This window comes from Patella vulgata, chromosome 4 (genome assembly GCF_932274485.2).
Source record: "Patella vulgata chromosome 4, xgPatVulg1.2, whole genome shotgun sequence".
In the NCBI taxonomy this organism is placed as follows: domain Eukaryota; kingdom Metazoa; phylum Mollusca; class Gastropoda; family Patellidae; genus Patella; species Patella vulgata.
The window spans coordinates 41,219,756-41,234,695 of NC_065882.2; the positions used below are offsets into that span (position 1 = coordinate 41,219,756).

The 14,940-nt window shown below is 37.5% G+C and overlaps 1 protein-coding gene across 2 annotated transcripts in view; it reads left to right on the forward strand.

The window, feature by feature from the left end:
- Positions 1 to 14,940, forward strand: part of LOC126818819 (laminin subunit alpha-1) — a 295,094-nt gene that overhangs the window by 242,411 nt on the left and 37,743 nt on the right. For both annotated transcript variants that reach the window (XM_050546415.2, XM_056100691.1), the window contains 5 exons: positions 3,881 to 4,028; positions 5,073 to 5,205; positions 10,581 to 10,707; positions 13,519 to 13,665; positions 14,799 to 14,938. In XM_050546415.2, the coding sequence (XP_050402372.1) occupies positions 3,881 to 4,028; positions 5,073 to 5,205; positions 10,581 to 10,707; positions 13,519 to 13,665; positions 14,799 to 14,938 (695 nt within the window). The remainder of the gene's footprint in view (positions 1 to 3,880; positions 4,029 to 5,072; positions 5,206 to 10,580; positions 10,708 to 13,518; positions 13,666 to 14,798; positions 14,939 to 14,940) is intronic.

Here is a 14,940-nt window from a genome sequence, read left to right on the forward strand (position 1 = left end):
TCCATGGGTATTGTCAGGCGGTTGCGATAACAAAACGTTATTACAAATGTCCCCGCTATAGTTTTTCATGAAATTCAAATTAACTTCCAATAATTTAGCACAAAAATGCGCTACCCGACGACATAAAGATTAGTCTGTAAAGAAATTCTAATTAACTGCCAAACATTCTACGCACAAAGGCGCTACCTGACGAGATAACGAGATACTTGGCTGTTAATTTTAATTCCTTTACAAACCAATATTTTTTTAAAACATACACATATTCAAAAATGTTTCATATGAAAATATTATAAAGATAATAAAATAATTAGTCTGTAAAGAAATTCTAATTAACTGCCAAACATTCTACGCACAAAGGCACTACCTGACGAGGTAACGAGATACTTGGCGTTTAATTTTAATTCCTTTACAAAACAATGTTTTATAAAAAAAACATACACATATTTAAAAATGTTTCATATGAAAATATTATAAAGATAATAATGTGTGTGTGGGGGGGGGGGGGGGTGTCTTTACCAGTGTGATGACCCAGAGAGAACCAACGATTCTGGACAGACGACACTACTTCTTGTCAGGTATAACCGGGGAATCACATACACAAGTTATCTCCCTTCATGCGAGTGAGCGTGAAACTCCGATTTGAATATCAAAACCAGCATAGTTGGATCTGCAAGGCCTACATATGCAGTCTTCACTTGAACATTGAAAAAAATTCAACTGAGCAGTATCTATTTTCTCACAATCTGAATGGCACCAATGTTGACATACTTCACAATATAAGCTTTGAATATCGCAAGTTTCTTTCAAACATGATCCGCGAGGCTTTTAAATTTAACTGAATTGTTATTTTGTATTTCCAAAGTCAACAATTTGGTGTTATTGGGCAGTTATTGGGTGTTATTGGGCAGTTATTGGGTGTTATTAATTTCTTGTCAACAAAAATCACATATACGAGTTATCTCCCTTCAGGCGAGTGAGCGTGAAACTCCGATTTGGACACAAAGCAGCGATGCTTCTTAAATTCAACTAAATTGTTATTTTGTGTTTCCAAAGTCAACATTTTGTAGTTATTGGTTGTTATTTTGGAGTTATTGGGTGTTACTGGGGCGTTATTGGGCAGTTATTGCCCTTTACCGGTTCCTGGAATCTATACGGAGCGTCGAAGAAGCGCGATTCCCGAGCGAGATTCGCAATCCATACCGAGAGGTATGACTGTTATTGTAGCCAACAAGCAAGTTGATTGACTACTTAATCAAAAAGAAATAATTAACTCGTTAAATTTAGCGGAAAGTAGATTGATTTATGATACCATAGTGGCCGATTCATTGTTTTTACCAATCGGTTTGTTTAAAGTTCAAGCGGCTAAAGCCGACAAAAAAACCAGTTACAAATCAAAGGCTGGTTACGCCAGTCAATGTTTGGAAAAACAGCAGCTACTGTCATGTCGATGACAAGTAAACAATAACCGTCAACTATCGGAGACTCAGAGGTTGCGTTTCGATGACAGTTCTAGCATTTCCCGAATTGTGGTATGTGGACACTAATTATGCGAGATAAGAAAGAAGGCGAAGGCCCGGCGGACCCGAGTGAAATAGGCAAGCAGGAGTCCTCCGATAAATCAGTCGGCCTCGGGCCTACGGATCGACGTTTGTGTCGAACACTGGTTGGAGGCCTTGATAGAGTGTGAAGATGAGCATTTTCTGCTTATGGTAAGTAGAGATAAGTCATTTGATTGGTTGATGCTTTGGGACACGATAACTTTAGTTCTAATTAAGTGAGAGTGATGAAACTTGGTGTATAGTTTCATTACATCAATACCTTGACTAAGTTTGATGATGAGAATTGTCTGCTTAGGCTAAGGAGCAATAAGCATTTTGATTCGTTAAGACTTTGGAACATAACAACTCTGCTTCTAATTGAAGTAGAATGTTTAAACTTGATGTAGATGTTCGTCTTGACTGAGTTCAATGATTAACATTGGTCGATGCTTTGGGACAAGATAACTTTGATTCTATCTGATAGAGAGTGATGAAACTTAGTGTATAGTTGATAATCAGTTTGATTGCTTGATACTTTTGAAAAAAATAGATGTGCAATTAATTAATATGTGTCATCTATTTATTTGGGGATTGATTTTGGCGGGGGACATCAGCCTCACTGTTGGCTTGTTTGAAAGACTGTCAATCCCAAACAAAAGTGAATTAACATTCTTGTAATTGTCGTCCAATGTATCGATAGTGAGTTTGCGTTGGTCTATAAAAAGGCGGCAATGAAAGAAATAATGTTCGCTAGATTCACATCTGTTTCCGCATAAACAGGATGGATCGTCAGATATATGCATGAGGGATTTATGAAGATTTAGGTCAGATTTAGAGTTGCGTAATTTAGAATAAATAATCTGAAACGACCGGTCACCAAAATTGAAAAAATCGTTGTATTTAGGTTTACCGTATGCTTTTCTAATTTGAAATTTGAATGATGAGATTGAAATTGTAGTTTTCACGTTTTCTACAGGTCACAATTTTTATCCGATTTTGACGAAACTTGAAATATAGGTCTATCTCCAAAAGATCTTGGTTCCTTTTGATATTGGCATGTATCGGACCTTAACTTCATGGATTATGACCCCTGATTGTACGAAAAATCACGTTTTTAGCTTGTGGACACTAGTCTAGAGGTCACAATTTTCATTTGATTTTGATGAAACTTGAAATACATGTTTGTAACCCAAAGATCTTGGTCCCTCTCGATATTCGCGAATAACTTCCTTCCTGAATTATGGCCTCTGATTGTACGAAAAATAGCGTGTTTAGCTTGTGGTCCCTCTAGAGGTCACAATTATTATCTGATTTAAAAAAAAAAGAAACGTTCGAATATATCACTGTTACACAATAATGTTGATTGAGTTCGTATTTCATGAAAATCAGACCAAAACTGCCGGACAAAATGGCCACCCCTCGTACACAAATAGTGTAAACATATCGTATGACAAGGTTTTTAGCTAGTTGTTCCTCTAGAGGTCACAATTTTTATCTGATTTAAAAAAAATGTGTGAATATATCACCGTTACACCCTGATAATGGTTGAATTCAAATTGTGTGAAAATTGGACCTAAACTGCCGGACAAAATGGCTGCTCTTTGTACGCAAATAGTGTAAAAGTATGCAATACCAAGGTTGTGGACCCTATAGAAGTCACAATTTTTTTCTGATTTTGATGAAACTTGAAATGTATGATTATAATCTAAAGACCTAGGTTCCTGTAGATATTTGCACATATTGGGCCATAACTTCCTGGATTATGTCCCATGATTGTATGAAAAATCATGTTTTTAGCTTGTGCACGAAGTCACAATTTTTATCAGAGTTTGATAAAACTTAAAATATATCTTTATATCCCAAATATCTCAGTTCATTTCGATATACGCGCATTTCAGATCATAACTTCCTGGATTATGGCCCCTGATAGTATGGAAAATCGCCTTTTTTTTTATTTTTTAGCTTCATCCCTTGCAAAATGTGGGCATATCCTGTCTGGCAGCCACTGGTCTAGCCTGCACGCTGAACCATGTACTAATGAATTTTCTTTGAAATTAATTGCCTGAATTGTAATTTGCCCAATATTACTCCTAATAAATTTATTATTTTACACATACAGTTTTATTGGTTTATGCTATAAACGGCAGGTCTGTGCTAAAAAGAATTGATTACAGTAATGTCAATGCCATCTTTGTTTCTGACACTGTGGTATAATCTATGTATATACTGGTGCTTCATGTTTATCCTCTAGTATGATCTCCCAATCTAACAATTTCTATACTGTCTAGAGATTTGTGACCATTTGATGAATGTTTTAATGATTATGTATTTTATATTACCAGGGTGATTTTATGTCTATAGAATTAGTTGGTGGTAAAGTTGTCTTACAGTACTATATGGGAGGAATCAGTATAGGAAGAAATAAAACAAACAAAACTTATAATACCAATAAATGGGTTAAAGTCAATGTAGATAGAAATAAATTAAATGGTAAGTCACATTTACAAACTTTCTAGCGATATCATTCGCAGAATTTTTTTTATTGATGGAAATTATTGACCTTTTCTGTGTGTTGTTGTGTGTATTACTTATTAAAGATACATTATTGGAGATTAGATAAAGAGCTGGCAGTCTTCACTATAATAGTTAAAAACTAGATAATGTAAAGGGAATTTGCTGAAAATTCCATAAAAATTGATCCACTCTGAAGCGAGAATTTAGCAATTGAATTTTCAGCCTAGCCTCGATCATCATTACTAAAATCGGTACGATAAAAAACATACTCTCAATTATCCACTTCGGGATTTGATCATGAATGAAATTTGAGCAACATGTGGATATATTTAATTCCTGTACGGTATTCACATTTAAGGCAGTAATATTATTAAAAAATTATGTGTTTTCGGAATTCGATAGAATGAAAGCGTAGCCTAGCTGCTTGAAATGCATGTGAGTAATATTAAAGGTTTATAGACTAAACTTTGACTATTTTTGCCATCTCATCGACAAATTGTTTTCATGATTATGATATAAAGGAAACCACATAATTAAGAAAGTCAATCAAGGCAGTTTAAGTAGTTAATTAATTAAGGTAGATGTTTAACGCCATGAAAGGATTGATCACTTAATTACATAATCAATCCCAACTATTATCAATGACAATCAAGATTAATAATAGTTACCAGTACAATAAAATATTTTTTGGAATTTTAAATAATGTTTCACCATATCTTGATGTCTTAACCCGGTTGGACATTTGCCAGCTTGCGTAGGACATGTCCAGCATATACAGCAAAACATCATCCATGCGTCAGATATTTTTGGCACTCGATCCTTCTACCCTTTTGAAATAAAGTGATGATTATTATTATTGTTATCTTTTGTTTTTTTTCTACTTTTTGTCATCACAGATTTTTCAGAAACAAGCAGGATAATATATGGATACATTAACATGTTTTAATAGTTTATTTGTTATTTATGCCCTTCAGACAAAATTTTTATGAACTTACAACTGAATGTTTGATTTAATTTTAGCTTTGTTGACAGTAGATAATGAACGAATATTTATTTCTTCTACACCTGGTAAAACTGGATTGGACTTAAAAGATAGTCCAATGTTTTTTGGAGGCATTCCTAAAAGTTTAGATATATCTAAATTTCAGAAAATGTAAGTTTAGTGATATCAAATAAATTATTCCTGTCTTGATACTAATAACTGTTGAATAAGAACATTCTTTTTTAAGATCAACAGTGTTCGGGTGATGTTGACATTAGCAAAGGGAAGTAACTACAGTTTTATGTATCAAGATTCAGACAGGTCTCTTCCAACTGACTGCATTTTAAATGCATGCACTTTCAGAACTTGTAATAGATAATGATGAAAGCTATTTGAATAAATTTGCGAAAAATTCTAGATTATCCTGTTCAAATGTTAAATTAAAGAATGACTGAATGATGCCATCAATACTACCAGATCTTTTAATTATGGCTGAAAAATGGTCATTTTGTCAAAATTGTTTATTTTCTATGGGGTCATTCCATGTAAAGTGGGTCAATTTTCAGAAAGTTGGTATTTTAAAATTACATTGATAGTTAAATCACTTGTAAAAAGGCATAGCTAACTTCAGCGTATGACGTACGTGACTCATAGCACATAGCTTCAAAAACAATGTCTTATATGGTAAGCAATTTTTGTGTGGCAATCGAGTTCTCGTGAAAGTGCCACTGTGGATTAGAATTTCTATATGGACTCTTATAGGACTAACAGATATTGCGGATAAATTGACTGCCCATTGATTTGGGGTGTTATATAATCTTACGATATGTGACATCTATAACTAGTTTATACATGCTGTCGGTTGGGTACATGCTGTGATTAAAATGTCCGACAGTGGAGAAACCACGACGTAAACACTTAGATTAAAATTATAATCACTCTTATTGGATTGATGAATAGTTTGACAAAGGGTAAACAATGACTTCTGTTTAAGTTTAGATTGATGAATTGTCCGATAAAGGATTAAGTCGGTCAATCATGGCAGATTAAGTAGTTAATCAAGGTGTATAGACGGTATAACACAAATGACCTTGCCAAATTATATCATGATACACTAACTGGCCTACTAGACAAGCATGCACCATCTACAACAAAAATTGTCACTGTTAGGCCAAAAACTGCATGGTTTAATGAAGACCTTCATATGTCAAAAACTAGTACGTCATAAAGCTGAGCGAACATGGCAGAAATCAGGCCTTGAGATTCACAGACAGATCTATTGCGAAAAACGCACCGAAACAGTCATTGCCATATCTGATGCTAAACGCGCATATTATTTGGAACAACTTGAGCTATCCAATTATGATTCACGAAAGACGTACACTTTCATCAACTCACGTCTTGGAAAAACAAAAGTTCCCATTGTACCAAAAGGACAAGATGATGAGAAGATACAAAAAATACATTCTGGCTTGCTAGCAACACAGTCAGGTTATAATAATGAGGATTGTGAGTCTTATAATCAACCGTCCTTTGATGGGCAACTGCTTTTTCAACTTGAACCTCTCACGAATGATGAAATCAGGAAAATAGTTCTGTCATCCAAACCTACGACGTGTCTCTTGGACCTGTGCCAACGAGTGTTGTTATTCAACATATTGATATTCTACTTCCTGTGATCTCCCCAATAGTCAATCTTAGCCTCGAAACCTCTACATTTCCTGACACTTACAAGACAGCTGTAGTACGTACGCCCCTTATTGAAGAAAGATAACCTCGATCCTAACACTTTGAAGAATTATCGATCAGTCTCGAACCTTCCTTTCATCTGCAAAATAATTGAGAAAGCCGTAAATAAGCGACTAATTAATCACTTAACCACAAGTGGACTGTTAGACAAATTTCAATCAGCCTATAGGCAAAATCATTCTACAGAGACCACCTTAATAAGAGTAGCAAATGATCTTCGGGTAGCGGTGGATAATGGAAGATGTGCCGCCTTGGTTTTGCTCGACCTATCAGCAACATTGATACTATAAATCACAATATATTGGTGGACCGTCTCTCCAGTCAGTTTGGTATCACAGACGCTGCATTGAGTTGGCTAAAATCCTGTTTACAAAATCGATCGCAGAAAGTGTTAATAGGCAAAATAGTGTCACCACCAGTACTGTTAAAACATGGTGTGCCACAAGACTCTGTTTTGGGCCCTGTGTTGTTTGTGGTCTATACTGTATCTGTATCTAACGTCATTGACCGTCATTCACTAGATCATCGCGCATATGCAGATTACACTCAGATAAATGGAAGTTTCAAGCCATCAGCATCTTTGCAGTAATTCTAAAAAATAACTGCATGTACCAAATCGATAAAGTCATGGATGACCACTAATATGCTGAAACTTAATGATGACAAAACTGAGGCGGTTTTAATAGGCACCTAACATCATCGGTCAGACATACATGAACAATCCATAACGATTGGAGACTCAGATACAGCTTTCTTCTATTCCGCCAAAAACCTTGGAGTGTTCCTGGATAGTGATCTGTCGATGGGAAAACAAGTTAACCATCTATGCAAAATTTGCTATTTCCAACTTCGTGCTATACGTCAAGTTTGACACCTGTTAAGTCATGAAGTCGCTCATACGTTAGTTCGTGCCTTTGTCCTTTCCAGACTGGATTATTACAATGGTTTGCTGTGGGGTATTCCACAAAATCTATTGAACAAGCTACAATGTATCCAAAACACAGCAGCCAGAATTATATCATTGTCTCCAAAATTCAACCATATCACACCTGTTCTGAAAGAATTGCACTGACTCCCTGTCAAATTGCGCATTGAATATAAGTTACTATGTACGGTGTTTAAAATGTGTCAATATGAAGACCTTCGGGTACAGGACATTTTCCCATGCTGCAATTGATATTGATTTAAGGCGATGTGATAATCTCAGAACTTTTAAGTCAAAACTGAAAACATTTCTTTTCAACTCGTACTATAACTGAACATTGTAACATTGATACGCTTCATACCATCTCCAAGCGCCTTGAGCATTTTTATACGCCCACATTGTATACAGTGATTATATACAGTGTTTAAGGCCATGAGACAAAGAAGCCTATTGATTTTCAGCCTTTCCGATAATTACTCTCAGAGTTATGGCCCTTGATCACTTTGAAAAATCTTGTGGAAGCTCTAGAGGCTAAAGTTAATATCTGATTGACTTTAAATTTATACACAGTGTTTAAGGCCATGAGATGAATTTTTATGACTTGAACAGCTAAATCCATGATATTAATAGTTTCGTATACTACATGTTAGCATGGGGCAGAACTTTATAAAAACCAAATAAATTCTAATGGTTTTCTGATAATTACTTCATGAGTTGTTACTCTTAATCCGATTTTAGTGTATTATAAATGTTTCATTACCCAAAAAAGTAAAAAAATGCGACAACACTTGTTGACTGCCCAGAAGATTTAGCTGCTGTGGGCGTATGTTTAGTTGCCTGGCAACCTATCTTTATGGATAAGCTATTGTTCAAGAGACCATAACCCAGTAACCGATAGGTCAAAATTGCTGGAATGGGAAAGAGGATGTCTTGCTGTTTAAATCATAGTTATCTATCTTTAGGAAAGTTTGCGGCAGGTTACTATGTATCATCAGAGCTTATCCATGAACATAATCCTGCTTTAAGTGCAAAGACACTGATTTTCAGCCTAATGTGTGAATATATAAGTTAATTTTGCATGTTTATAAAAGATATTGTACCTCCAATTCGTTAAAACACGCCTGGATGTCAAATATAAATGTAGAAATACTTATTAACAAAAAAGTGGGTGTGACACTGCCCCAGGGGGTTGGGGCATGCACCAAAATAAATAGTTGCTGTCTTTACGGTATAAGGAATGAATATGCAAAGTGCACCAACATCAATAGTTTCCGTCCTTAGGGTATAAGGAATAAGTATACCAAGTTCCAAGATAATCCATTCAGAATTGTGGCCTTTGGGCGACAAAGGCAAAAATTGGGCATGGCTCTACCCCAGGGAGTCGGGGCTTTCACCAATATCAATAGTTGATGCCCTTAGGCTATAAGGAATACAAATGCCAAGTACCAAGTTGATCCATTCAGAATTGCAGACTGTAAACGATAAACACAAAAATTGGGCGTGGCTCTGCCCCTGGGGGTCGGGACATGCAGTTATCGTCCTTAGGCTATAAAGAATACATATCTGAAGTTGATAGACGATCCACTAAGAATCATGGCCTGTAGGCCTTAGGGTATAAGTATTAAAAAGTTTTCAAGACGATCGATTAAGCGTTGCGGGCTGCAAGTGACACACAGACACACAAAAAGAAAATGGGCGTAGGTCTGCCACTGGGGGTTGGGTATTCACCACAACTATAGGGATGTTCCTTAGGATAGAAAGAATAAGTATGTAAAGTTTCAAGGTGATACATTAAGAAATGCGGTCTGTAGATGACAAACAAATAAATACAAGAAATGGGCATGGCTCTGCCCCTGGGGGTCAGGCATGCACCAAAAACAATAGGGATCATCCTTAGGGTATAAAGAATTCATATGAAAATTTTTCAAGAAGATCGATTAAGAATTGTGGCCTGTAGGCGACACACAGACACACAAAAAGAAAATACCCAACCCCCCGCGTCATCCTTAGGGTATAAGGAACTCATATGAAAATTTTTCAAGACGATCGATTAAGGATTGTGGCCTGTAGGCGACACACAGACACACAAAAAGAAAATACCCAACACCCGGGGCAGAGCCACGCACCCCAAACGATAGGGATGTCCCTTAGGGTACAAAGAATAAATATGCAAAGTTTCAAGATGATACGTTAAGAAATGCGGTCTGTAGACGACAAACAAACAAATACAAGAAATGGGCGTGGCTCTGCCCCTGGGGGTCGGGCATGCACCAACAACAATAGGGATCATCCTTAGGATATAAGTAATAAGTATGTAAAGTTTCAAGATGATCACTTAAGAATTGTGGCCTGTAGGCGACACCCACCCTCACCCACACCCACCCTCACCCACACCCACACACACCCACACACACACCTACACCATCACACACACACAGGGGCGACGGCAATAAGATATCTGAAACTCAAATAAATTATTGATACATATTTTGTTTCGAAAACTTATCGGTAACTCATGAAACTCAAATGCTACAGACCACAAATTTTGCACAGTTTCTAGTTTTTGCATGTACAATAACATATATTTTTCCAGATGTTTTCGAGGGGGTTGATTTCCCACCCCTGGCCCACTTGACATGGAATGACCTTATGTTGAAAATAAACGTTAGTCGTGTTTCTTGTCTTTCCAATTGACAATAGCTAGTTTTGGTTCTGCCAGTGATGTCACAAACACAATGTTTAATATTGAGTGTGACATTTGAAGAGAGGCATCTAGAAAGTTTTTAAAGGTAAATTTGGTAGCTGTTATCAGAAATACAGAAATGCCTGGACTATCTTCCGAAATATATTATCTGTTTTTTTGTATTTATAGATCACCCATAGAGAATACTAATTTATTAGGTTGTATGAAAGATGTGTCTGTTGGTGCAATTAGTGCAGATGTACAGAATTTATTTACTGGTGATTATGTTGGTATGACAGCTGGCTGTAAAGATGCAGTAAGTATATTTATACTATTCAAAAAAAGTAGGGGATATTTGATTTTTAAGTGTTATTAAAGTCACCTAATGAAACTGACGAAGAAACAAATGACAAAATGAAATGAAGTTCACATTCATCGATTTATTCCAAATGATCGTTAGACTAAGTAAGGCACAGACTGACCATTATAAGGGTAAAATGATACCCGGGGTCAAACAGCAAAGTTACCACAGCATCACAACCAAGTCAGTAACGGGTAAATCCTCCTCTGTTTGCCAAACAAGCATTGATCCGACGTGGCATACTCCTAATGAGACGTCTAAGGTCATTTTGGTCCAGATTGTCCCATTCCTGTTGCAATGCAGCAGCAAGTTCTTGGACATTGGCAGGACGTTGTTGACGTTGACGTAACCTCTGTCCAAGCATGTCCCAGACATGCTCGATGGGGGAGAGGTCGGGACTCAGTGCTGGCCAAGGTATTGTGGTGATGTTCTGTTGTTGGAGGTAACCTGTAACGATCATGGCCCTGTGACATCTTGCGTTGTCATCCTGGAAGATGAAACGGCGGCCATGACGTCGTGCGAACGGCACAACATGGACTGCCAAGATGTTGTCCCGGTAGTACTGGCCTGTAACACGCCCTGCAACAACATGTAAAGCCGTTCTTCCAGCAACAGTGATGCCTCCCCACACCATAACAGAACCACCCCCAAATCGATCATGTCTGATGACGTTAACGTCTTGGAAGCGCTCGTTTCGACGACGCCACACCCTCCTACGTCTGTCCAAAAAATCAACAGTGAACCTTGACTCATCTGAAAACATCACATTGCTCCAGCGTCGATTATCCCAGTGTTGACGATCCCTACACCAACGACGTCTTGCTTGAATGTGATGATCTCTCAAACAAGGGATCACGCGAGGACGTCGGGCGCGAAGGTGACCCCTATGCAGTCGATTCCGAATCGTCTGGCCACTCACTCTCACACCAGTGTCTGTTTGAAGACGAGCGCTGATCTGATTTGCTGTGATGACACGATTTCTCAAGGCCAAGGTACGGATAAATCGATCCTGGGCGTGGTCTGTCCTGTACAGATTGTGTATCACGGTATCTGGACCATAGCCTGCTTATGACAGGCTGAGAAACATTCATCGTCCGCGCCACAACCGCCTGTGTTGTGCCGATCTGTAGCATGCCAAGGGCACGTAACCTTTCATTTTGGGTAAGCCGACGCATATCAAAATTTGTTTTCTGGTCACTAAAACAATTAAACTGATGTTTCCACCCTGGAATTCAATGCCACAATGACTGTAACATTCAAAGTCAGAGTCGTGCAAATCTTGGGTTGGACCCCCATGATGATCCCAAGCATCACCTGCATTCCATGCGGTAGCTATTGGTGCGTTTGGGCGTCACATGTAACTGGAAATGTTTCTTCTGTTAGGTTCTATAGTGACTTTTTTCGTAGTCATTTGCATATTTTAGTATTATGCCCCCAAAATCAAATATCCCCTACTTTTTTTGAATAGTATATATACTCTTCAAAATAAGTAGCGGATATTCAGAAACAATACAAAACTGCGGAAATGCACTGCTGTTTTTATTAGAGGTAGCCAGTGTATGTTAATAACAGGCCATTTGCCTACACATGAACATAAACAGTTCATATGGGCGGCTTATCTGACGGCCCCGTTTCACTCGCAAAGAGATACACCTTCAAAAGTGAAAATGGACGTTTTTGATTTTTGTCTTAATAATGAGTAATTGCTCCACCAATCCTCAGACATTCAGCAATTCGTCGTGGCATGCTCCTAATCAACCGTCAAATCACGATTTGGGGCAATCTGACCCACTCCTCTTGCAGTGCCATGGCCGATTCTTGCAGTGTTGTCGGTTGACGCTGACATTGGCGAACATGTCTCCCGATCAAATTAAACATAACACACTAAAGCAAAGATACGCTAAACAGTAAATCTTATGCAAGAACTGATAGGAAAGCAAACATGGATAGATAAACCAGCACCCGGTAGTTTTCATCAACCCTTCCTTGAAGTGTCAAATTTGACAATGAACTCCTCCCACGTGTATAGTGCAATTGCGTGTCGTATGTGCAGCTCAGTGGTTCTGTTGGGGCGATAAGTTCTTCATCTGTGAACATACTCTCAAAGCATGTCAAATGTTCATGACTATTTATCATATCGCAACCTGCATAGGTATTTGCATTTCAATATCCCCTACTTTTTTGGAAGAGTATATTTCATTTCTAAATTCCTGATTCATTGTCTGTAGAATAACTATCAGTTATTTCATAGTAAATAAGTACCATTTATTTCATGGTCCCATCTTCATAAGCCCAGTCAGTGCAGAAAAGTAGGACGTCAAAACGTTTAGTTTTTGCATGAAATGAAATGAAATGGGATTTAACGTCCTACTATTCTGCTCCGAACTGGGCTAATGAAGACAGCCATACGCCATACAGTGTGCTATGAGGAATCTTTGCCCAGACGGCGGCACTACGGCCTACTCTTTTACCAAATTCAAACTGTCATGGGATCTTTTACGTGCACTCATCCCATCCGAACGACTAGACAGCTGTCCTTGTCCTGCCTTCCGTCCTGCATTACTGACAAGGGTCAACCACATCAGAAAATCTGCATGAAATTTCTTGGCCATAGCAGGGATAGAACACCCGACCTCCAAGCTAGTAGCCAGCGTCTTACCCAGTTAGCCAATATGACCCCCCCTTCTGTTTTTGCACCTTTTATACATGTAAAGCAGACATTTCAGAAGGCATTGCTCTGTTACTGGAACATGCTATATTTTGTAGGGAGTAAGAACTATAGGTTTCTATGGAGATGGTTATTCTATGTATGAAGGACAAAGTTTAATTAGTGGTGATACTGATATATCTGTTTCATTTGTTACAAAGAAACCTGATGCATTATTACTTTTATCAACCGATATACCTCAATTAGTAAGTATTTACTATCTGATTATACCAAATTTAATATTAATATTTAGTCTTTCTGCAAATATCTGTCATTTATTAATACAGATACTGAACACAATAAATCTGAGTGAGTAAAAACGTCAAAGAATAGTAATTCGAATTATCAAAATAATAGTACCTACCAGCGCCGGATTAACCATTGTGGGGGCCCTGTGAGACTTGGTATTCGCGATGATCGAGGAATCTGATAGGCTCACAAGCTGGGCTTGTACCCAATCAAAATTAGTGCCGCAATATGCAGGGTATTACTTGAAGGCCTTTATAAGATGTACATAGTTAAAGCGAGATCAAGCCTTCTATTGAAGATGATAGCATGTTGAAGACGTCTCATTGCAAATTAAACGTAACACACTAAAGCAAAGTTACGCTAAACAGTAAATCTTATGCAAGAACTGATAGGAAAGCAAACATGGATAGGATAAACCAGCATGTGGCAGTTTTCATCAAGCCTTCCTTGAAGTGTCAAATTTGACAATGAACCCCCTCCCATGTATACGGCGCTATTGCGTGATGCATGTGCAGCTCAGTGGTCCTGTTGGGGCGATAAGTTCTTCATCTGTGAACATACTCTCAAAGCATGTCAAGTGTCCATGACTATTTATCATATCACAACCTGCATAGGTATTTGCATTTCAATATCCCCTACTTTTTTTTGAAGAGTATATAATATGCAGACCAATGGTAATTAATGCTTTCCTTGGATAGCTATATCTTGGTGTGACTATGCATAATGTCATAAGCAATGTGGAAAATGCCACTCATATCATGTGAAGTAATAATGACAGTTCAGGCCTTCGAACTGTGAATACGAATATCATTATTAATAATTTTGGATGTCTCATCCTTTATTTAAATGACATATCAGAAACAAGGGTAAAATGTGGTTACAATTCCAGTTTCGTACCAATACAAAGTGTTTACACCTTACGGTCATAATATGAAGAAACCTATTGATTTTCAATGATTTCCAATAATTACTGCCAAAGTCATCTCCCTTGATCACATTGAAAAACCTTGTGGAAGCTCTAGCTAGAGGCTAAAGTTAAGATCTGATTATTACTCTCTAATATTAGATATTATTTATTTATTTAATTTAGAATTATTATTCCCTGTCTGTAAAGAATGGTATTATTATTGCCCAGTTTACTGTAGATTCTGTTGGTGTATCTTTAGTCAGTAATTATAGTTTTAATGATGGTTTTCTACATAATATTGGTATTATCAAGTCCGGTAGAAGGT